The sequence below is a fragment of the Macrotis lagotis genome, chromosome 8, assembly GCF_037893015.1.
Source record: "Macrotis lagotis isolate mMagLag1 chromosome 8, bilby.v1.9.chrom.fasta, whole genome shotgun sequence".
NCBI lineage: Eukaryota > Metazoa > Chordata > Mammalia > Peramelemorphia > Peramelidae > Macrotis > Macrotis lagotis.
Window position 1 is genome coordinate 138,349,340 of NC_133665.1, and position 23,559 is coordinate 138,372,898.

Below are 23,559 nucleotides of genomic sequence, written 5' to 3' on the forward strand. Positions count from 1 at the left end.
AGCTCACTAGTACTTGTAGCCACAGGGGTACAAAAGCCATGGTCACATTTCCAGGGTAGAGAAGACTTTTTGGGATAGTTCACAGGCTAGTAGAGCAGCAATCACACCTCTTCTTAGGTCACACAACTTTGGAAAAAGCAAAAATATATGGAACCCCAAGAGCAAGTTCTGCAACAGCAGGAGCAAAGATTTGGATAGTGCCCTTCTCCATTCTGGAAGCAAAGTATAACCTTAACATAAAGTTAAAGGTCAAGAAATAGACTGGATAATCCATAACAATATGAAAAATGCTCTAAATCATTAATTATTAGAGAAATGCAAATTAAAGCTTCTCTGAGGTACCACCTCACACCTCTCAGATTGGCCAATATGACCAGGAAGGATAATGATCATTGTTGGAAGGGTTGTGGGAAAACTGGAACACTATTGCAATGTTGGTGGAGCTGTGAACTCATCCAGCCCTTCTGGAGAGCTATTTGGAACTATGCCCAAAGGGCAACAAAAATGTGCATACCCTTTGACCCAGCAATACCACTACTGGGTATATACCCTGAAGAGATGATGAAAAAGGGTAAAAATATTACTTGTACAAAAATATTTATATCAGCCCTGTTTGTGGTGGCAAAGAATTGGAAATCAAGTAAATGTCCTTCAATTGGGGAATAGCTTAGCAAACTGTGGTATATGTATGTCATGGAACACTATTATTCTATTAGAAACCAGGAGGGATGGGATTTCAGTGAAACCTGGAGGGATTTACATGAACTGATGCTAAGTGAGATGAGCAGAACCAGAAAAACACTGTACACCCTAACAGCAACATGGGAGTGATGTTCAACCTTGAAAGACTTGCTCATTCCATCAGTGCAACAATCGGGAACAATTTTGGGCTGTCTGCAAAGGAGAGTACCATCTGTATCCAGTTAAGGAGCTGTGGCGTTTGAACGAAGTACAAGGACTATTCCCTTTAATTTAGAAAAAAACAGATATCTTATTGTCTGATCTTGTTACCTCTTAGACTTCTCTTCTCTTCTTTAAGGATATGATTTCTCTCTCATCACACCCAATTTGGATCAAGGTACAACATGGAAACAAAGTAAAGACTGACAGAGTGCTTTCCATGGAGGGGGGAGAAGCAAGATTGGGGGGAATTGTAAAACTCAAATAATATCTTTAATAAAAATAAATTAAAAAAAAGAAATAGACTGGAAAATGAGCAAACAACAAAATAAGAACCTAGCCTTAGAAAATCATTATAGTGAAGGGAAAAAGCAAGGCACAAACTCAAAAGAAGACAGGGACATCAAAACATCTACAAGCAAACCTTCAAAGAAAAATGCAAATTAGTCACTGATCTAAAAATAATTTCTAGAAGACTCAAATGGGGATATTAAAAACTCATATAAGAAAAACAGAAGAAAATTGGGGAAGAAAATGAGAATGATGTAAGAAAATTATGAAAAGAGCATCAATGTTTTGGTAAAGAGTCATGAAAAATACTGAAGAAAATAATCTTTAAAAATATAGAAGTCTAAATGGTAAAAGAGGTAAAAAATCCAATGAAGAGAAGAACTCCTTAAAAAACCAGAATTGACCAAATGGAACACAAGATACAAAAGTTCCTGGAAGAAAATAACTGCTTAAAAGTAGAATTGATAAGTGGAAGCTAACGATTCCAGGAGACATCAAGAAAAAATAAAACAAGTCAAAAGAATGAAAAAAAAGAAGAAAATGTAAATATCTCATTGGGAAAAAAACTGACCAGAAAATAGATAAGAGAGACAATATAAGAATCATTGAACTACCTGAAAACCATGATTAAAAAAAGGCTAGATCTCTTTAAAGCAATTCTCAAGGAAAACTGCCCCAATATTATAGAACTGAAGGGTAAAATGGAAATTGAATGAATCCACTGAGATCAACTCCTGAAATAGGTCCTAAAATGAAAACTCACAGGAATATTATAGCCAAATTCCAGAGCTCTCAGGTTAAAGAGAAAATGCTGAAAATAGCTGGAAAGAAACAATTACAATACAATGGAGAACAAAGATAACACAAAATTTAGGAGCTTCAACATTAAAGGATAAGAGGGCTTGGAATATTATGTTCTAGAAGACAAAATAGATATTATTACAATCAAGAATAGCCTACTAAGCAAAACTGAATATAGTTTTTCAGGAGAGGAAGAGAATATTCAAGGGAACCGAGCTCTCCCAAATCTTTGTGATCAAAATACCAGAGCCAAAAGAAAATTTGACATTTAAATATGACTCAAGAGAAACATTAAAAAGGTAAACAGAAAAGAGAAATCATAAAGAATTGAACAATGTTAAGCTATTTACTCTCTTACATGGGAAGATAACTTGTAACTCCTAAGAACTTTCTTCTTTTTAGGGCACCTGGAATACATAGACAAGAGGGCATTATTATGACAATGATAGGATAATTTCAAAACAATATAATAAAGGCATGAGAAGGAAGGATGACAATGGAAAAGGGTAAGAGAGAGTAACAATGGTAAATTGTCTCACATAAAAAAGCATGAAATATCTTTTATAGAGGGAATAATATTTGGATATTAAAAAAAATCTATCTTTCTATACATGGATGTAGGAAGAGAAGGGGGGAAATAAAAGGGGTGATGATAGAAAAGAGAGCAGATTGAGAGAAGCAGTGGTCAAAATCAAAACAGATTTTTGAGGAGAAAGATATACTGGGAGAAAATGGGATGGAGGGAAATGAACAGTTAGTAATCCTAACTGTGAATGTGAATGGGTTGAACTCACCCATAAAATGGAAGCTGATAGCAGAGGGAATAAAAAATACTGGAATCCAACAATGCATTCTTTACAAAAAAACACATTTGTTACAAGGCAACACAGAGTAAATATAAAGAACTGAAGCAGAGTCTGTGCTTCATGTGATGTAAAACATGCAAGGGTAACAATCATGATCTCAGGCAAAACAAAAGTGTAACCAATTTAAAAAGATAAATAGGGAAATTTTTTGTTGTGGTTGTGGTTGTTATTCAGTCATGTATGATTTCTTGTGACCTTGTGAACTGTAGCACACCAATATTGTCTATGGGGTTTCCATGGCAAAGGTTCTGGAGTGGCTTGCTATTTCATTCTCCAGTGGATTTAGGCATACAGAAATTAAGTGACTAACTCAGAGTTGCATAGTAAGTGTCTGGATTCTTTTAGCAAAATGATGTTTCTTTCATTTCTTTTAGTTGGCATTATATTTTTGCTTTTTCATTGTCTAAGTTCATGTTTGTAACTTTTGCTTCTTTAAAATTTTAGCTAAACCATAATAGATTTTGTTCCAGTTTCTTATTTTTAAATCTCTGTATAACTTTCTATTTCTAATATGTCTTATAAACAATATAATATTGAATTTTGGATTCTAATTTATTATTGTGTCTTTCATAATTTTATTTCTGTTGTTCAAATTCACAGTTATGGTTGTTAAAAATGTGTTTCCCTCCATATTACTCTCTTCTATTTATCTTTCTCTTTTTCTACCTTGTTTCCTTTTCAAAGGTCTTTTTAATTAAAACCATTGTCTCTATTAATCTTCCATCCCTCTTAATACCTCTCACCTTTCTCATAGCCCCTTCCCCTCATACCTGCTTGCTGATCAGCATGAACTTTGAAACTCAACTCTGTGTGTATGTAGTATTTTGTGTGCATTTTTGGAACCAGTTCAGAAGAGAGTGAGTTTCAAGCATTGTCTAATCCCCTGCATTTCTCCCTCTATTTTAGAAACTGTACCTCATATATCTCTCTTATGTGAGATAATTTTCCTCTTCCTTCCTCTACCTTCCTCCTTCTCCCAGTACATGCATCTTTCTCAGTCTTCCATTTTTCTTTTGACATCATACATAAATAAAAGACTCATGTGCCCTCTGTTCAGGAAGACTCCCACTAACTGCCCTAAGAATAATAAAGTTCTTAGAGGTTACATGACACCTTCCTCTTTACAAATGTAAATTATAAATATAAATTGACCTTGTTAACTTCCTTCTGATTTCTGACTCAGGTTCAACTTTTTCTGGATTTTTTTTTTAAATCCTGTGTTTGAATGTCAACTTTTTTTTCTTTTCTTTGGATCTGTTTTTTACATTTTATTTTATTTTTCTCTAGATTACATGCAAAATGAAGATTCAAAATTTCACTTCCAAAACCTTGAGTTCCAAATTCTCCCCCTTCCTCCCACCTCACTCCCCCTCATTAAGAAAGCAAGTTACTTGATATAGGTTAAAAATGTGTAGTCATGAAAAACATTATCACAGTGGTCATGTTGTAAAAGTGAATATAATAACAAAAAAAAAGAACCACAGAAACTCAAGAAAAATAAAGTGAAAAAAACATGCTTCAATTTATATTCAAACATCATCAGCTCTCTTTGGGAGGGATAGTATTCTTTATTGTAAGTACTTCAGAATTCTCTTGGGTCACAGCATCACTGAGAAAAAGTAAGTCATTTACTGCTGATCATCCTGCAATATTGCTGTTACTTTGTATAATACACATTTCTCACTGCATCTGCCTATGTAAGTTTTTTTTTTCCTTAGAGCATTCTGTTTCTCATTTTTCATAGCAGAACAGCATTTCATTTCAATCACAAACTACAATTTATTACACCATTTCCCAACTGATGGACATCCCCTCAATTTCTAGCTCCCCACCAGCAGAAAAGAGCATATATCTGTTCTTTTCTTCTTATATTTCATCTCTTCTGGAATAGCAGTGACACTGCTAGGCCAAAGGATAGGCATGTTAAATTTAATAACCCTTTGGGCATGGTTACAAATTAATCTACAGAATTATTGAATCATTTCACAACTCCTCCAACAGTGCGTCAATGTCCCAATTTCCCTGCATCCCTTCCAACATTTATTAATTTCTCCCCATCTTATTAGCCAATCCAAAAGGTATAAGGCAGTGTTTCAGAATTGTTATAACCTACATTTCTTATACCAATAGTGAGTTAGGACATATTTTTTAAAAATGATTTAAATAAATTTAATTGTTTGAGAAATGACATCTTTATCAGAGAAACTTGTTTCAATATTTTTCCCACAATTACTACTGCTAACTGTATTTCCTCTGTCCTATTCCCCCACCCCTGTTTACTTTACTCTTGCTCGCTCCTCTTTTACCTTGTCCCTCCTCAAAAGTGTTTTACATATGACTACTGGCTTCCACCATCTTCCCTCTCTTCTATCATCCCTCCTCCCCCACCTGCCATTCTTTTCTACTCCTTTTTCCCCTCTAGATTAAGATAGATTTCTATATTCAATTGGATATGTATATTATTCTCTCTCTGAATCAATATTGATGAGAATAAGTTAGCTCACTCACACCCTCTTAACTTCCACCTCTTCCACTCCACTATAAAAACTTTTACTTGCCTCATATATAAAATAATTTATTCCAGTCCACCTCTCTTTTCCCTTTCTCCCAGTATATTCCCCTCTCAACAATTAACTCCATCTTTTTAAAAATATTGTATTTTCAGTTTCAATTTTCACCTGTTTTGCTTATATATGCTCCTTCTAACTGCTCTAATAAATGAGAAAGTTCATATGAGTTATCAATATAATCTTCCCATGCAGTAATATACACATTTCAACATCATTAAGTCCCTTATGCTTTGCCTTTCCTGTTTACCATTTTTATGCTTCCCTTGAGTCTTGTATTTGAAAATTGAATTTTCTGTTCAGCTTTGGTTGTTTCATCAGAAAATTTTACAAATCCTCTAATTCATTGAATAACCATCTTTACCTCTAAAAGAATTTGTTCAGTTTTGCTGGCTAGATGTTTCTTAGCTGTAATCCAAGCTCTTTTACCTTCTGGAATATCATATTCCAAGACCTATGAACCCTTAATGTAGAAATTGCTAAATCTTGTTATATACTGACTGTGACTCTGTAATGTATGAATTGTTTCTTTCTGGCTGTTTACAATATTTTCTCCTTGACTTGAAATTTCCAAAATATGACTCTAATATTACTGGAAGTTCTCAATTTTGGATCTCTCTCAAGAGGCAGTGGATTCTTTCAATTTCTATTATGGTTTCTGCTTCTGGAATATCAGGGAAGTTTTCCTTAATAATTTCTTGTAAAATGATATGTAGGCTCTTTTTTGGGTCATAGTTTTTCAGTAATCCAATAATTTTTTTTATTAAGGGTTTTTTTGCAAGGCAAATGGGGGTTGAGTGGCTTGCCCAAGGCCACACAGCTAGGTAATTATTAAGTGTCTGAGGTCGGATTTGAACTCAGGTACTCCTGACTCCAGAGCTGGTTCTCTATTCACTGCACCACCTAGCTGCCCCAGTAAACCAATAATTTTTAAATTAACTGTCCTGAATCTGTTTTCCAAGTCAATTGTTTTTCCAGTGAAATATTTCACATTTTCTTCTAGTTTTCATTTGTTTGATTTTATTGTATCTTGATTTCTCAGAAACTCATCAGTTTCCCTTTGCTTCATTTTATATTTTAAGGAAATTATTTTCTTAGGTGAGCTCTTAAATTTCTTTTTCTATTTGGTCAACTCTAATTTTTAAGGCACTCCTCTTCATTGGTTGTTTAGACCACTTTTTCCATTTGACCCAATCTGATTTTTGAGATGTTATTTTCTTCAGTATTTTTTGTATCTCCTTTACAAGAAGGAGTTTTCGTGATACTTCTGCTTCACTCTCATTTTTCTTTTTAATTTTTCATCCATCTCCCTTGATTTTCAAAATCCTTTTTGATATCTTCCATGACCTAAGATCAATTCATATTTTTCATGAAAGTTTTGGATGTGGAAGCCTATACTTTAGTTATCTTCTGAGTGTGTATTTTGATCTTCCATATGACCAAAGTAATTGTCTGTGGTTGGTTGGATATTTTCTTTTGTTTTTTGTTCATTTCCCTAGTCTATGACTTGATTTTAACTTTTTTTTTTTGTTAAGGCATGGTTTTGCTTTCAGGGTGGAGAACATGCTGTCCCAAACTTTTGAGGGTTTTTGCAACTGTTTTTTAGAAATATTACCAAGTATCTGCTAATTTTCAGTTTCTTCAAGATCTTAGGAGAGGCTAATGACTACTCTCCTGGCCTGTGTTCCAGTCTATGAGTGACCACAAGCACACCCCTTGGCCCTGGAAATGTGAGGAGAGTCTTCCTTCTACTAAGGCAGTATACTCTGTTGTTGTTCTACTCCTTTTCTTGAAACTGGCAGTCCTACAATCTCCCCTTAACTCCCCTACTGTCCATGAGCAAAGAGCTCTGGAAGTGATTCCCAAGACTTGCTCCTAGTCCACTGGGTTTAAGTCTGTGCTTCTGAGGCCAATATTGAACTGTCCTCTACTCTCACCCCTATGTGGCAGAATTTTCCTGCTGACCTTCCAAGTTACCTTTTGGCAATCCAAGGACTGAAAGGTCTATAAACTAATACCTCTGTCACTGACCCAAGAACTCTGAAGTCTGTTTCTGGAAGACTGGGACAGATTCACTCCAGTATAGCACAGGCTGCATTACAGGTCCTTTGTTTTTTTTAAGAAAGATTTTACTTATTTTGAATTTTATAATTTTTCCCCCCATTATTGCTTCCCTCCTCCCACCCCCCACAGAAGGCATTCTGTTAGTCTTTACATTGTTTCCATGGTATACATTGATCTAAGTTGAATGTGATGAAAAAGAAATAATATCCTTAAGGAAGAAAAATAAAGTATGAGATAGTAAAATTACATAATAAGATAATGTTTTTTCCCCCTTAATTTTAAGATAATAGTCTTTGATCTTTGGTCAAAGTCCACAATTCTTTCTCTGGATACAGATGGTGTTCTCCATTGCAAATAGCTCTAAATTGACCCTGGTTGTTGGACTGGTGGAATGAGCAAGTCCATCAAGATTGATCATCACCCCCATGTTGTTGTTTCTGCTCATCTTGCTCAGCATCAGTTCATTCAAATCCTTCCAGGCTTCCCTGAATTTGCATCCCTCCTGGTTTCTAATAGAACAATAGTGTTCCATGATATACATATAACACAGCTTGTTAAGCCATTCCCCAATCGAAGGACATTCACTTAATTTCCAATTTTTTGCCACCACAAACAGGGCTGCTATAAATATTTTTGTACAAGTGATATTTTTACCCTTTTTCATCATTTCTTCAGAGTATAGACCCAGTAGTGGTATTGCTGTATCAAAGGGGGATTCACATTTTTGTTTCCCTTTGGGCATTATTCCAAATTACTCTCCGGAAAGGTTGAATGAGTTCACAGCTCCACCAACAATGTATTGGTGTCCCAGATTCCTTGCATCCCTTCCAACACTGATCATTGTTCTTCCTGGTCATAGTGGCCAGTCTGAGAGGTGTGAGGTGGTATTTCAGTGATACTTTAATTTGAATTTCTGTAATAAGTAATGATTTGGAACAATTTTTCATATGACTATGGATTGCTTTGATATCCTCAGCTGTAAATTGCCTTTGTATATCCTTTGACCATTTGTCAATTGGAGAATGGCTTGTTTTTTTGAAAATTTGACTCAGTTCTCTGTATATTTTAGAAATGAGTCCTTTGTCCGAAAATGTTGTAAAAATTATTTCCAAATTACTACATTTCTTTTGATCTTGGTTACCATGTTTTTTTCTGTGCAAAACCTTGTTAATTTAATGTAATCAATATTATCTAGTTAGTTTTAATGATGTTCTCCATCTCTTCCTTGGCCACAAACTGCTTCCCTTCCAGAGATCTGACAAGTAAATTACTCCTTGACCTTCTAGTTTGCTTATAATATTGTTTTTTATGTCTAAATTCTGTATCCATTTGGATCTTATCTTGGTATAGAGTGTGAGGTGTTAGTCTAATCTAAGTTTCTTCCATACTAACTTCCAATTTTCCCAACAGTTTTTATCAAAGAGAGAGTTTTTATCCCAATAGCTGGACTCTTTGAGTTTATCAAGCAGCAGGTTACTATAATCATTTCCTGCTTTTGCACTTAGTCCATTCCATTGATCCACCAATCTATTTCTTAGCCAATACCAGACAGTTTTGATGACTGATGCTTTATAATATAATTTTAGATCTGGTAAGGCTAAGTTAGCTTCTTTATTGCAAATCCTTTCTAACCTTCCTGTGAATCTTCCAAGTTGTCTTAGATGGGAAAATTATTTCATTCAGTCTTTCTGTGGGTTGTACCACCCCACAATTTGGTTAGAGTCAAGGTTTGAGGGAGAGCTTTGGAGAATGCCTATCTTAATTTTCCCATCTTGATTTCACCCCTTAGGTATTGCTCTGCATGACAAATTTTTCTTTTCATTACTTGTCTTTTCATCAGGAATGCTTAGAAATCCTTTATTTCATTAAATGATCATTTGGAAGGATTATACTCAGTTTTTCTGGATACATTATTCTTGTTTGTAATTCTACCACCTTTGCCTTTTGAAACATCATATTCCAAGCCCTCCCTTCTTTTATTTTGGTAGCTGCTAAATCTTGTGTCATCTTCACTATGATTCCACAATTACTGAATTATTTCTTTCTGACTATTTTCAGCATTTTCTCTTTGATCTTGCAATGCTCTTATTTGGCTATAATACTCCTGGGATTTTTTTCATTTTGAGATCTCTTTTAGAAAGTGATCAATGAAGTCTGTCAATTTGTATTTTGAGCTAAGGATCTAATGTGTCCAGAAATTTTTCTTTTATAATTTCTTGAACTAAGATGTCTAGATAATTTTTCTAAAAATCATTCCTTTCATATTTCAGTAATTTTTAAATCATCTCACTTTGATTTGTAGGTCACATGTTTTATCTATAAATTATTTCACATTTTCCTCCTTTTTACCCCCTTTTTTGATTTTACTTTCCTTCTTGATGTTTTATGGAACTACTAGTTTCCACTTGATCAATTCTAATTTGTTTTGTTTTTGTTTTTGTTTTTGTTTTAGGTTTTTGCAAGGCAAATGGGGTTAAGTGGCTTGCCCAAGGCCACACAACTAGGTAATTATTAAGTGTCTGAGACCGGATTTGAACCCAGGTACTCCTGACTCCAGGGCTGGTGCTTTATCCACTACGCCACCTAGCCGCCCCCAATTCTAATTTTTAAGCATTTGTTTTCTTCAGTGAGATTTTTACCAATTTACTATTTTCTTATCATTTAGTCAATTCTGATTTTTTAAGAAGTTATTTTTCTTCAGTATTTTTGTGTCTCTTTTGCCAAATTGCTAATTTTCTTTTCATAATATCCTTGCATTAGTCTTATTTCTTTTCCTACTTTTTCCTCTTTGACTTTTACTTGATTTATAAAATCTTTTTTAGCTCTTTTTAAAAAAATAGCATTTTTTAGCTTTTCCAGGAATTATTTGTTATTGTTCTTTTGCAAAGTAATAGGGTTAAGTGGCTTACCATCTAGGTAACTATAAAATCTGTGAGGCCAGATTTGAACTCAAGTTCTCTTGAATCCAGGGTCAGTCTCTATCTACTGCACCACATAACTACCTCTTTTCTTTCTTTTTGTGATTTTGGGTTTTTTATTGTTTTTTGAATTTTACAATTTTTGCCCCCCAATCTCACTTCCCCCCCACCCCACCCCACCCCCCTCTAGAAGGCAATCCGATAGTCTTTATATTGTTTCCATGTTATACATTGATCAAATTTCCTTAAGGAAAAAATAAAAGAGATAGCAAAATTACATAATAAGATACCTTTTTTTTTCAAATTGAAGGTAATAATAGACTTTGGTCTTTGTTTAAACTCAACAATTCTTTCCTTGGATAAAGATAGTATTCTCCACAGCAGATACCCTAAAATTGTCCCTGACTGTTGCATTGACAAAATGAGCAAGGCCATCAAGGTTGATCATCACCCCCATGTTGCTGTTAGGGTGTACAATGTTCTTCTGGTTCTGCTCATCTTGCTCAGCATCAGGTCATGCAAATCCTTCCAGGCTTCTCTGATTTCCAATCCCTCCTGGTTTCTAATAGAACAAAAGTGCTCCACAACATACATATAATACAATTTATTCAGTCAGTCCTCAGTTGATGGACATTCACTTAATTCCAATTTTTTGCCACCACAAACAGGGCTGCTGTGAATATTTTTGTACAAGTGATGTTTTTATCCTTTTTCATCATCTCTTCAGGATAGAAACCCAGTACTGGTATTGCTGGATCAAAGGGTGTGCACATTTTTATTGCCCTTTGGGCATAATTCCCAATTGCTCTCCAGAAAGGCTGTATGAGTTTACAGCTCCACCAACAATGCATTAGTGTCCCAGATTTCCCACATCCCTTCCAACCTTGATCATTGTCTTTTCTTGTCATATTGACCAGTCTTAGAGGTGTGAGGTGGTACCTCAGAAATGCTATAATTTGCATTTCTCTAATCAGTTATGATTTAGAGCAATTTTTCATATGACTATGGACCACTTTGATTTCCTCATCTGTAAACTGCCTCTGCATATCCTTTGACCATTTATCAACTGGGGAATGGCTTGTTTGTTTTTTTTATAAATTTGACTCAGTTCTTTATATATATTTTAGAAATGAGTCCTTTGTCAGAATGTTGCAAAAATTGTTTTGCAACTGGTTGCAAAATTTGTTTCACAGTTTACTCCATTTCTTTTGATTTTGTTAAAAGTGATTTTGTTTGTGCAAAAGCATTTTAATTTAATGTAATCAAAATTATCTAGTTTGTTTTTAATGATGTTCTCCATCTCTTCCTTAGTCAAAAAACTGCTCCCCTTTCCATAGATATGACAGGTAAACTACACCTTGATCTTCTAGTTTGCTTATAATATTATTTTCTATGTCTAAATCCTGTATCCATTTGGATCTTATATTGGTATAGGGTGTGAGGGGTTGGTTTAATTCAAGTATCTTCCATGCTAACTTCCAATTTTCCCAACAGTTTTTATCAAAGAGTGTTTTTATCCCAAACTCTTTGGGTTTATCAAACAGCAGATTACTACAATCATTTCCTTCTATCTCTTTTTTACCTAGTCAGTTCCACTGATCCACCAGATTCTTAGTCAATACCAGACAATTTTAATGACTGCTACCTTATAATATAATTTTAGATCAGGTAGGGCTAAGCTAGCTTCTTTTGTACTTTTTCATTAAATCTCTGCAAATTCTTCAATTTTTATTTCTCCATATTAATTTACTTACAATTTTTTCTAACTCCTTAAAGTAATTTTTTTGAATTTTGATTGGTAGGGCTTTAAATAAGTAGTTTAATTTAGGTAGAATTGTCATTTTTATTATATTAGCTCAGCCTATCTATGAGCAATTGACATTTGTCCAATTTTTCAAAACTGATTTTATTTGTGAGATAAATGTTTTGTAGTTGTTTTCATAGAGATTCTGAGTTTGCCTTGGCAGATAGACTCCCAAGTATTTTATATTGTCTGAAGTTACTTTGAATGGGGTTTCTCTTGCTAGCTCTTGCTGCTGTATCTTGCTGGTAATATATAGAAATATTGAGGATTAATGAGGGTTTATTTTATATCCTGAGATTTTGCTAAAGTTGCTAGTTGTTTCTCATAAATTTTAGATGGTTTTTTAGGATTCTCTAGGTATAAAATCATGTCATCTGCAAAAGGTGAGAATTTTGTTTCTTCCAATTCTAATTCATTCAATTTCTTTTCTTCTCTTATTGCTGCAGCTAACATTTTTAGTACAATATTTAATAGTAGTGGTAATAATGGACAGCCTTATTTCACCCCTGATCTTATTGAGAATGCTGATCCCCATTGCATATAATGCTCGCTGGTGGTTTCAGATAGATACTACTTATCATTCTAAAGAACAATCCATTTTCTCCTATGCTCTCTAGTGTTTTTAGTAAGAATGGGTGCTATATTTTGTCAAAGGCTTTTTCAGCATCTATTGATATAATCAGATGATTTCTGGTAGGTTTGTTATTGAGAAAGTTAAACTAACAATTTTCCTAATTTTGAATCAACCTTGCATTTCTGAGATAAATCCTGCTTGGTCATAGTGCATTATCCTAGTGAGAAATTGCTGTAATCTCTTTGCTAAGATTTTATTTAAGATTTTTGCATCTATATTCATTAGGGATATAGGTATGTAATTTTCTTTCTCTATTTTGACTCTTCCTGGCTTAGGTATCATCACCATATTGGTGTCATAGAAAGGTTAGGCAATCCTATCCTCACCTATTTTTCCCAAGAGTTTACATAGAATTAGAACCAATTGTTCCTTAAATGTTTGATAGAATTCACTTGTGAATCTATCTGGCCCTGGAGATTTTGTTTTAGGGAGTTCAATAATGGCTTGTTGAATTTCTTTTTCTGAGACAAGGTTATTTAAGTATTTAATTTACTCTTCATTTAACTCAGGCAACTTATATTTTTGTAAATATTCATCCATTTCACTTAGATTCTCAAATTTATTAACATACAGTTGGGCAAAATAATTCCTCATTGTTACTTTTATTTCCTCCTCATTTTCATTTATGATACTAGCAACTTGGTTTTCTTTCTTTTTTTAATCAAATTAACCAGAGGTTTATCAATTTTGTTGTTTTTTTCATAAAACCAACTCGTGGTTTTATTTATTATTTCAATAGTTTTCTTGCTTTTGATTCTATTAATTTCACTTTTAATTTTTGGAATTTCTAATTCGCTATTTAATTGGGGGTATTTAATTTGTTCTTTCTCTAATTTTTTTAGTTGCATGTTTAATTCCTTGATATACTCTTTCTCCAATTTATTCATGTAAGCATTTAAAGATATAATATATCCCCTGACAACTACCTTGGCTGTTTCCCATAAATTTTGGTATGTTGTCTTGTTATTGTCATTTTTAGATGACATCATTAATTCTTTCTATAATTTGTTGTTTGACCTACTAATTTTTTTTAAATGAGGCTATTTAGTTTCTAATTAGATGTAGTCTAACATAGATTGCAATATAGATGCAGTCTCTCCCTGACCCACTATTGCATGTTATTTTTATTGCATTAAGATCTGAGAAAGATGTATTCACTATTTCTGCCTTTCTGCATTTGATTATTAGGTTTTTATACCCTAGTACATGGTCAATTTTTGTACTGCAGCCATGTTTTGCAGAAAAAGAGTATAATCCTTTCTATCTCCACTCAGTTTTTTCCAAAGGTCTATCATGCCTAGCTTTTCTAACATTCTATATACCTCCTTAACTTCCTTCTTGTTTATTTTATGTTTAGATTTATCTAAATCTGAGAGCAGGAGGTTGAGGTTTCACACCAGTAGAGCTTTGTTGTCTATGTCTGCCTGTGATTCAATCAACTTCTCCTCTAAGAATTTGGTGCATACATATTTAGTATTGAAATTGCTTCATTGTCTATGGTGCCTTTTAAGAGTATATAGTGTCATTCTTTATCTCTTTCAAGGAGATCTATTTTTGCAGTTGATTTGTCTGAGATAAGGATTGTTACTCCTGCTTTTTTCATTTCATCTGAAGCAAAATATATTTTGCTCCAACCTTTTACTTTTACTCTCTCTCTCTCTCTCCCTCTGTGTGTGTGTGTGTGTGTGTGTGTGTGTGTGTGTGTATATATATATATATATATATATATATATATATATATATATATATATATATATATATATCACTCGGCTTCAAATGAGTTTCTTGTAAGCAGTATATTGTAGGTTTCTAGTTTTTAATCCAATCTGCTATTCATTTATGTTTTATAGGAGTGTTCATCCCATTCACATTCAAAGTTATAATTACTAACTCTCCTCTGTCTATATTTTTCCCCTTCTTTCACTTTATCCATATTTCCCGGTATTTTGTTTCTGAATATCACCTGCTTCAGTGTGTTTGCCCCCTTGTATCAACCCCCTCTCCTTTCTTTCCCCTTTCCCTTTGCCCCTTCTTCCTTCTGTTAGTTCTTCTTTTTCTTCCCCTCCCCCTTTCCCCTTTTAATACTTGAAAGGGAAGAAAAATTTCTCAACTTAACTGAGTGAGTGTATATTAACTTTTGGCCTAATCTGATGAGAGTAAGATTCAGGTGTTTCTCACCTCCTCCTTCCCCTCTATTGCAATAGGTCCTTTGTACCTCTATGTAATGTGATTTACCCCATTCAATCTCCACCATTCTCCCATTTCTTTACTGTACCCCATTTTTAAGGAGATAATGTTTTTAAATTATTCTATCAGAGTCATGGATAAGTCATGAGTGTCCATCACTTCTGCATAAGTTTATTCTAATAGAGTTAACAATTCTCAAGAGTTATAAGAATCTTTCTTCCAGGTGGGGATATAACCAGTTTCCTCTTATTGGATAGTAGTATTTTTTCTTTACTCTTTTTTTAAAACTTTTCATGTGTCTCTTGAATCTCCTTGTTTGATGACCAATTTTTTTGTTTAGCTCTGATCTTTTTATCAGGAAAAGTTGGAAGTCTCCTATTTTTTTAAATGTCTATCTTTTACCCTGGATGAGAGGGCTCAGTTTTGCCAGATAGTGGATTCTTGGCTGCATACCAAGTTCCCTTGCTTTTCTGAATATTGCATTCCAGGCCCTTGGATCCCTTAATATTGATGCAACCTGATCCTGTGTAATCCTTTCTGTGGCTTCTTGGTAGCTACATTGTTTCTTTCTGACTACTTGCAGGATTTTTTCTTTTATCTAATGATTCTGGAATTCATCCACAATATTCCTTGGTGTTTTCATTTTAGGATCCCTTTCCAGAGGAGATTACTGTATTCTTTTAATAACTATTTTGCCCTTTGGTTTGAGGATATCAGGGCAGTTTTCCATCACTGAATCCTGTGATATTCAGTCCCAGTTTTTTTCTCTTCAATGTTTTCAAAAATCCAGTGATCTTAAGTTTTCTTTCCCGAATATATATTATTGAGGTCAGTGGTTTTGTCAATGAGATATTTTACATTTTCTTCTATTTTTTTTTTTTATTTTTTGGTTTTGCTTAACAGATTCTTGATTTCATATGGGGTTATTAGTTTCCACAGATTTCATTCTTTTTTTTTAGAGAAGAATTTTCTTCATTTATCTTTTGCAACTCCTTTTTCAATTGGTCAATTCTATTTCTTTAATGAAAGATTTTATTTATTTTGAGTTTCACAATTTTTCCATGGTATATATACATTGATCTAAGTCGAATGTGATGAGAGAGAAAGCATATCCTTAAGGAAGAAAAATAAAGTATAAGAGATAGTAAAATTACATAATAAGATAGCAGATTTTTTTCTAAATTGAAGGTAATAGTCTTTGGTCTTTGTTTAAACTCCACAATTCTTTCTCTGGATACAGATGATATTCTCCATTGCAGACAGTCCAGAATTGTCCCTGATTGTTGCACTGATGGAATGAGCAAGTCCACCAAGGTTGATCATCACCCCCATGTTGCTGTTAGAGTCTACAATGTTTTTCTGGTTCTGCTCATCTCACTCAGCATCATTTCATGCAAATCCCTCCAGGTTTCCCTGAATTCCCATCCATCCTGGTTTCTAATAGAAAAATAGTGTTCCATCACATACATACCACAATTTGTTCAGCCAGTCCCCATTTGATGGCTATCCCCTCAGTTTTCAATTCTTTGCCACATGGCTGCTATGAATATATTTGTACAAGTGAAGTTTTTACCCTTTTTCATCATCTCTTCAGGGCATGGACCCAGTAGTGTTATTGCAGGATCAAAAGGTATGCACATTTTTGTTACCCTTTGGGTGTAATTCCAAATAGCTCTCCAGAAAGGTTGGATGAGTTCACAGCTCCACCAACAGTGTATTAGGGTCCCAGATTTCCCACATCCCTTCCAACACTGGTCATTATTATTTCTGGTAATATTGGCCCATCTGAGAGGTGTGAGGTAGTGACAGAGATGCCTTAATTTGCATTTCTCTAATATGTAATGATTTAGAGCAATTTTTCATGAGTTTGGATCACTTTGATTTCCTCAACTGTAAATTCCCTTTGCATATCCTTGATCAATTCTGTTTTTGAAGGAGTTTTTCCCTTGCCCAACTGAAGTTTTGAGAGAATTGTTTTCTTTTTGCATTTGGTCAATTGAGGATTTGAGAGAATTATCTTCTTTTTGTATTTGCCCAGTTGTATTTTCCAAGGATTTGTTTCCTTGTTGCAAGATGTTAATTTTCTTTTGTAAGATGTTAATTTTCTTTTGCAAGGTGTTCATTTTCCCTTGAATTTCTTTTCCCAATTTTTCCAATGATTTTTAAACTCCCTCCTGCTTTCTTCTAGGAATTCTTTCTGGGCTAGAGACCAATTCACATTCTCCTCAGAAGTTCTAGATCTCTCTGAGTTAGGATGTTTGACTTCAAAGTAGTTTTCAATGGGGCCTCCTTCTCAATAGCCTTTCTTCATTTTCTAAAGATCTTATATTGGGGGGGGTTGGTTCACAGATTTTGAAAACTCTAGAGGCTTTGCTGTCTGGGCTTAGTAACTCCAGCAGGCTGGCTAAAAGGCTTTCTTTGAAGTGTCTGTGACCTTGATTTGAGGCCCTCTCTCTAGCCCTTGAGGGGGTGGGGGTGCCACTGGATACTGTTATCCTTGAACTATATGGACTGGTCCCTGGGGCAAGGTAGTCAATCTCCCTATTCAGCTGAGGGAGCTGTGCTTCCCACACCTGCCTGGGGTGGGGGGATGAGGGGAACTGTTACTGTGTTTGTCCTAGGAAGAGGGCTCTGCTAAAAGTATGGAGGCCATGGCCCGAGTCAAGTAGATGGACGTCCAGCCAATGCAACTCTCTGTGCTGGAATTCAACCTCCAGCTCCACAGGGACTCCCCTGACTGCCACTCCCACAGCCATAGCTTCCATAGCTAAAGCTAGTCCTTTGGCTTCACCCCACCACTGACTCTATTCTTTGTTCCTGGTTCACCCATGGTCCCCTGAGACTGACCTTGTTGGGAGATGTTCTTCTCTTAGTTTCTTTTTCTGGATTTTGTCAATTGAATTTCTGTTAAGATGTTTCTTTCACATTATCTCTGAGGGGAAACCAGGAGACCTTAACATAGTGCCTGGCTTCTCTGCCATCTTGGCTGGAAGTTCCACTATCCCTTTTCTTTTTAAAAAAAATTTATTTATTTAAGGCAGTGTGGTTAAATGACTTGCCTCAGGTCACAAAGCTAGGCAATTATTAAGTGTATGAGGCTGGATTTGAATCAGGTCCTCCTGACTCCAGGGCTGGTGCTGTATCCATTGTGCCACCTAGCTGCCCCTAGCTAGACTTGTGTCTAATCTACATCTTTCTTTAAGTGTTTGTAGATATTTTTCAAGTTGTTACCTTCTTTTGAATCTGAAGCTGAAACTTCTCTGTCATTATAGAGGAGTTTTATGTTTGGGTTCTATTTTTTTCTGTTTACTCACTTTTCTAGACTTTTATGTCTTCCTTATTTCACAGCTAGCTCAGAGACTAAATTTTCAGTGCTTCTAAGATGATATGATTTGGGAAAAGGTGTGGCCAATGTCCTTATGATCTATACTCTAGTTCTTACCCAGAGAGGGTCTGTATTCCCTCGTAACCACAACTCCTCCATCCTGAAACTCTGACCTTGAACTGGATAATGGGCAACTGAGTTGTCAAATGGTACCCAATGATAGCACAAGGATCACCTGTAATATCTTATTAACTAGGGTTTTAATCCCTTTTTTGTTGTCACTGCCACCACCTCAAAGGTCAATAATTGGTATCACTCCTACAATGCCATGTTCCCTCTCCCCAGTGTCCACAGACCTGTCCCCCAAAGCTGTCCTGATGTGAAAAAATGTGACTTTTTGTTGACTGCATAACTTAAAATTCAATTGCACAATTAAAAGTTATTTGGAGAAGAATGTTGGGAAAGCTTAAGGAAAAATATTCATATTTTGACATCTTGTCTCTGTTCTTGTATTATTTATTATTAATATTATTAAGGCAGTTCATGTAGCAAGGTGTCTTGATGTAATTTCACAAATGTTTATTGATTACCTACTGTGTGAAGATTACCAAACTAGGCACCACAGACTAGACCAGAGCTGAGTGGATAGATATGAGTTTGATAGATTCAGAAAAAAAGAATGTCTCTTCCTATCATTAAATGATTGTCATCTTCATAAGATACCATGTTCAGACTAATTCTACTAGAAAATTCAAGAAAACCCAGGAATAGCAAGTCCATGAATAGGAACTAAGAATGATCCAATACAGGGAGTTAGAACAAGGATTCAATTTGTTAAGGGGAAGCCCATTTGAATTTCATTAACCTCTCATTTCTTCCAGAGAAGCTGACAGGAACTCATGCAAAGGGAAAAATTTTTCTTTCCCTATCATTTTATGCAACTACCGTGAAAAGAAGCACAGTCTTTACTCAAATCTCATTAAAGGGAACTCGACGACTCTCTTATTTGCTGCAGCACACCCTCATCACCCCACTGCTTCATTAGTGGACACCAAGAGTAAAACAGCCTGCAAGTTTCATTATACCTTCTATGATGGGACTACTTTTGTTTTGTATCCTTAACCTTGTGGGAGGGGTTTGCCTCACTCCACTTGCTCATTCCCAGATGTTTCCATCTCTCAAAAAAGTATTGATGTGGATTCTGGTTCCTAACTTAGGGCATCTGAAACAACATGGACCATAGGGGTATCTGAAGCCATATCCTGACTGACAAAGCTCCCCTGTGTCAAAATAACTAAATCCACCAACCCTCCAAGCATGAATTCAAACCTTCCTGAAGTCAAGAGCATTAAAATCTATATGCCCTTGAATAATCTTGTAAACAAAATGTTTTGTTTTAATGAACTTGAAATTCAGTCGGTGAGATGAGCATCACTAAAAAATGTGCTCTTTTGGAGTTCCACTTTCCTCTTGTATTAATCAGGTAGGATTTAGAGGGGTAGATTCAACAGGGAATAGGTCTACTACCTGGGTAAGATCATGGATTCACTAGAGGTAGATTACTTACTATGATTTTCCTGCTTTCCCAGGTCAGGCAAATCACAAAATAAAAGGAGTCAAAAACCTAAATATCTCTCTTTGGAGTGAAGAGGTTTGGAGCAAGGCTTAGAATTGGAAGAAATGGGAATGATAGTATTCCTAGATAAAGAGCTTGCTTTTTTTCAGGTTGGTTTTTTTTTTTTTGCAAGGCAGTGGGGTTTGCAAGGCCACACAGCTAGGTAATTATTAAGTGTCTGAGGATGGATTTGAACTCAGGTACTCCTGACTCCAGGGCCAGTGCTCTATCCACTGTGCAACCTAGCTACCCCAAGATCTTGCTTTGATCTTAAAGATATTGTCCTGTCTTAAGGGACCAGGACTACAGGGTTTGGGATGAGTTCATTTAGTTTAGTGCTAGCCAGTTTTATGTCAGTTTTATAGATAGATAGATAGATAGATAGATAGATAGATAGATAGACAGATAGATAAATAGACAGACAGATAGACAGATAAATTATTAACTGATTGAGATCATGGAAGAGTGGGTCACCAATTTCCATGGATATTTATATGTATAAAAGTAAAAAAATACAGGATTAGACTTTTCTATAGGGTATCCCAAAAGTCTTAGTGAAGTTTTAAACTAATCAGGCTTAAAATTGTTGTGCAGTCATTTTCCAATCAAGTCTGTGACTTCATTTAGGATTTATTAGCTAAGATACTGGGATGGTTAACTAATTCCTTCTCCAACTTCTTTTATAGAAGAGGAAAGCGAAGCAACTGAGATTTACTCTTTTGCCAAGGGTCACATAAGTAGTGAGTGTCTGAGGTCTTCCCAACTCCAGACCCAGACCTCTAACTGCTACACCATCTTATAAGGGTCTTTAATGACCTCAAAGTACTGGATACCTTGATTCTCTAGACCTTCTTCTTAGCCACTAATCACAACTGGATGAGAATAATTCCAGTTGTCTCTGGGTGAAAAGGGTTGCTTTCAGAGGTAGTGAGCCTCATGGAAGGTTTTCAAGCAAAGGTTGCTTGATCAATTGCTAGAGATGTTGTAGAAGGGATACTTTTCCAACAGGTTACCCCAGGTAACTAGTAGGGTCCCTTTCAATTCTAGATTTATGACGCACAAAGGGAATTTGGACTCAATGATTTAGCACAACTTTTTTTAAATTTTGTTATAACTTCTGTTATTTTGTAACTCAAGGATACTCTTTGACTTGTTGATCATATAGTAATTAATAAGCCAACTTTACATAGCATGTAAAGTCTGGGGCTGACCTAACATCAAAATGGACGTTCAGTAGGAACTTGGCAATAAGAGAATAGGGGTGCAGGGGTGGATAGATTTATAGCATGAGAAGCTTTTATGGGAACAGAGGAGAAGACTACAGAGTCAAGAGTGGAGCTGAGAAAGGAAAAGCAAGCAACGAGCTATTCCTCAAATTAACTTAGAGAAGAGATTTATTGTGATAGTTTATCCCCATATTACAGATAAGGAAGCTGAGATGCAGAGATAATGAAGATGTGGAGAGATAGCTAAGCTAATATATTTGGAGAGTGGAAGTCCAACTTAAGCGAAGCACTTATCTTCTTGGGTGACTCAGTTTCCTTATCTGTAAAGTAAACTCTTAAGGTTACTTCTTCTATGTTTCCCCCAAAATAAGACTTAACCAGAAAATAATCCTTGCATGATTTTTCAGAACACTCATAATATAAACTCTACCCCCCCAAACACAGACATGCTAAGTATAAAATAATAAAATTAGCATATAATTAAATACAAATAAATAATATTATTGACATTAATACTTAAACTAAAAGATAATATAACTAATATTTAAGTATTTATAAATACCTAAGCAGGTGCCTTTGGACAAAAAGGTAAAAGCCTATTAAACAGATGAACTCAAAACTTATTGCCGAATGACCAGTCGGAGTGGAGACACAATGCTCAACTAACATTTTAGAGTCCATCCTCTAAACATACTAAGGGCAAAAAAAAGATAAGATTTAACATATTTCAGGCATTTATGTTCTTGAAACAAAAAAAGCCTGGTTCACAAAAGCAGTTATAAGGAAGTTGATTTAATGCTGCCACTTGTTTTGCCACATAGCCAAAGAGGTCTGCCAGTCTGGGATTCAGTCAGCATTCACAGCACTGAAGACATAAAGAACTTCCTTGCAGGGAGAAGAATAGATCAAATAATGATTCCTTCAGGAATGACATCCCCTGAAAATATGCCCTAATGCATCTTATGTAGCAAAATTTAATATAAGACCCAGTCTTATTTTTGCAGAAATATGGTAGCTCTAAATCTATGATTCCATGAATCCCTGATAGTTTTGATGATAAATCTAGAAGTCTTTCCATTACACTATGTTGTATTATTTTAACTCTTCTGTTTGTAGATCTTTCTAAAACATATTACTTTTTTGTCTTCTTAAAGTGAGTGTGTTATTTAACTAGTGTAAACATTATTTGATAAGTCTAGGTCATCACTGAATTTCAGTTATTATACTGTGTTGATAAGAAGGAGTATCCAGGTGTATAGCAGGGCTATTCATCCCTTCCCTGCCTGCCCCTCACCCAGACTACTGTGTTTTTTAATTTCTTGTACAGGTTTGCTTTTTAGAGTTATTGAGGTCCAAGTTCAGGTTGCAAGGGTTTGATTGTGAGATAGGCAGCAGAAAAATAATGTTAACAAGGATTTCACTCTGGGCCTCAGTTTCCTCATCTATAAATTAAAATGATTGATTGGAGGCCTCTGAGGTCTCTGCTGGGTGTTCATCAAAACACAACTGTTTTTATGTCTGGCCAACATCTACCTTGTCGCTTCTGAATAAGAATTAACTGGACAATTACTTTCATCATTGTTACACCCATTGCTCTCCACGCCAATAGCTAATTTTACACAACCAGTGACTTCATTTTTGCTCATCTAGGTCTTGAACAGTTAAAGATACTTGGCAATTGACTGCTGGGGAATTGGATTTTAGTATCCTTATTCAGGAAGATAGGAGCCGTTGTCAGTATCCCTCAAAAAGGTACTCAGTCCCAAAACTGAGACTGTGTAAAGGCAGCAGCTAAAAGCAAAGAGGTTCAAATTCTTCCTTTTTTGGCTGAAATTCCACATAGGCAGAATGGAAAACTGATAATAATAATAACTAGCATTCATAGTATTAAGAGTTTGCATATTGCTTTATACATTATCTCATTTGGAGGCAAAGAAGAAAGAAAATGGCCGGTGAGACTTTTGTGAAGTGGCGTAGCTTTGCCGATCTTTTGTTTGTTTCTTAATAGTCTTTCTATTTGTCTCTGTGTTCTCTTGTGTTATATGAGTCCTTGAAAAATCGAGCTTGAAGTTTAACATCAATGAGACTAAAATCTTGGCAACTGGTCTCATCACTTCCCAGCAAATAGAAAGAGAAGAAATGGAAGCAGGGTCCAATTTTATATCCTCAGGCTCAAAGATTGTTGCAAGCATGAAATTAAAACACTTGCTACTTGGAGGAATGCTATAGCAAATCTGAACAGCATATTAAAGACAGAGATATCTCCCTGCCAGCAAAGATTCTTATAGTCACAGCTCTTGTTTTTTTCCAGTAGCATTAGACTCTAAAGAAAGCTGAAGAATGGACATTTTTGAATTGTGG

At 35.2% G+C, this 23,559-nt stretch overlaps 1 protein-coding gene across 4 annotated transcripts in view; it reads left to right on the forward strand.

Moving 5' to 3' along the window:
• C8H3orf20 (chromosome 8 C3orf20 homolog) overlaps positions 1 to 23,559 on the forward strand; it is a 138,949-nt gene that overhangs the window by 51,939 nt on the left and 63,451 nt on the right. For 3 of the 4 annotated variants that reach the window (XM_074198478.1, XM_074198477.1, XM_074198476.1), the window contains one exon: positions 19,239 to 19,469. The exons of the other annotated variant lie outside the window; for it this stretch is intronic. In XM_074198478.1, the coding sequence (XP_074054579.1) occupies positions 19,239 to 19,469 (231 nt within the window). The remainder of the gene's footprint in view (positions 1 to 19,238; positions 19,470 to 23,559) is intronic. 4 annotated transcript variants of the gene reach the window in all.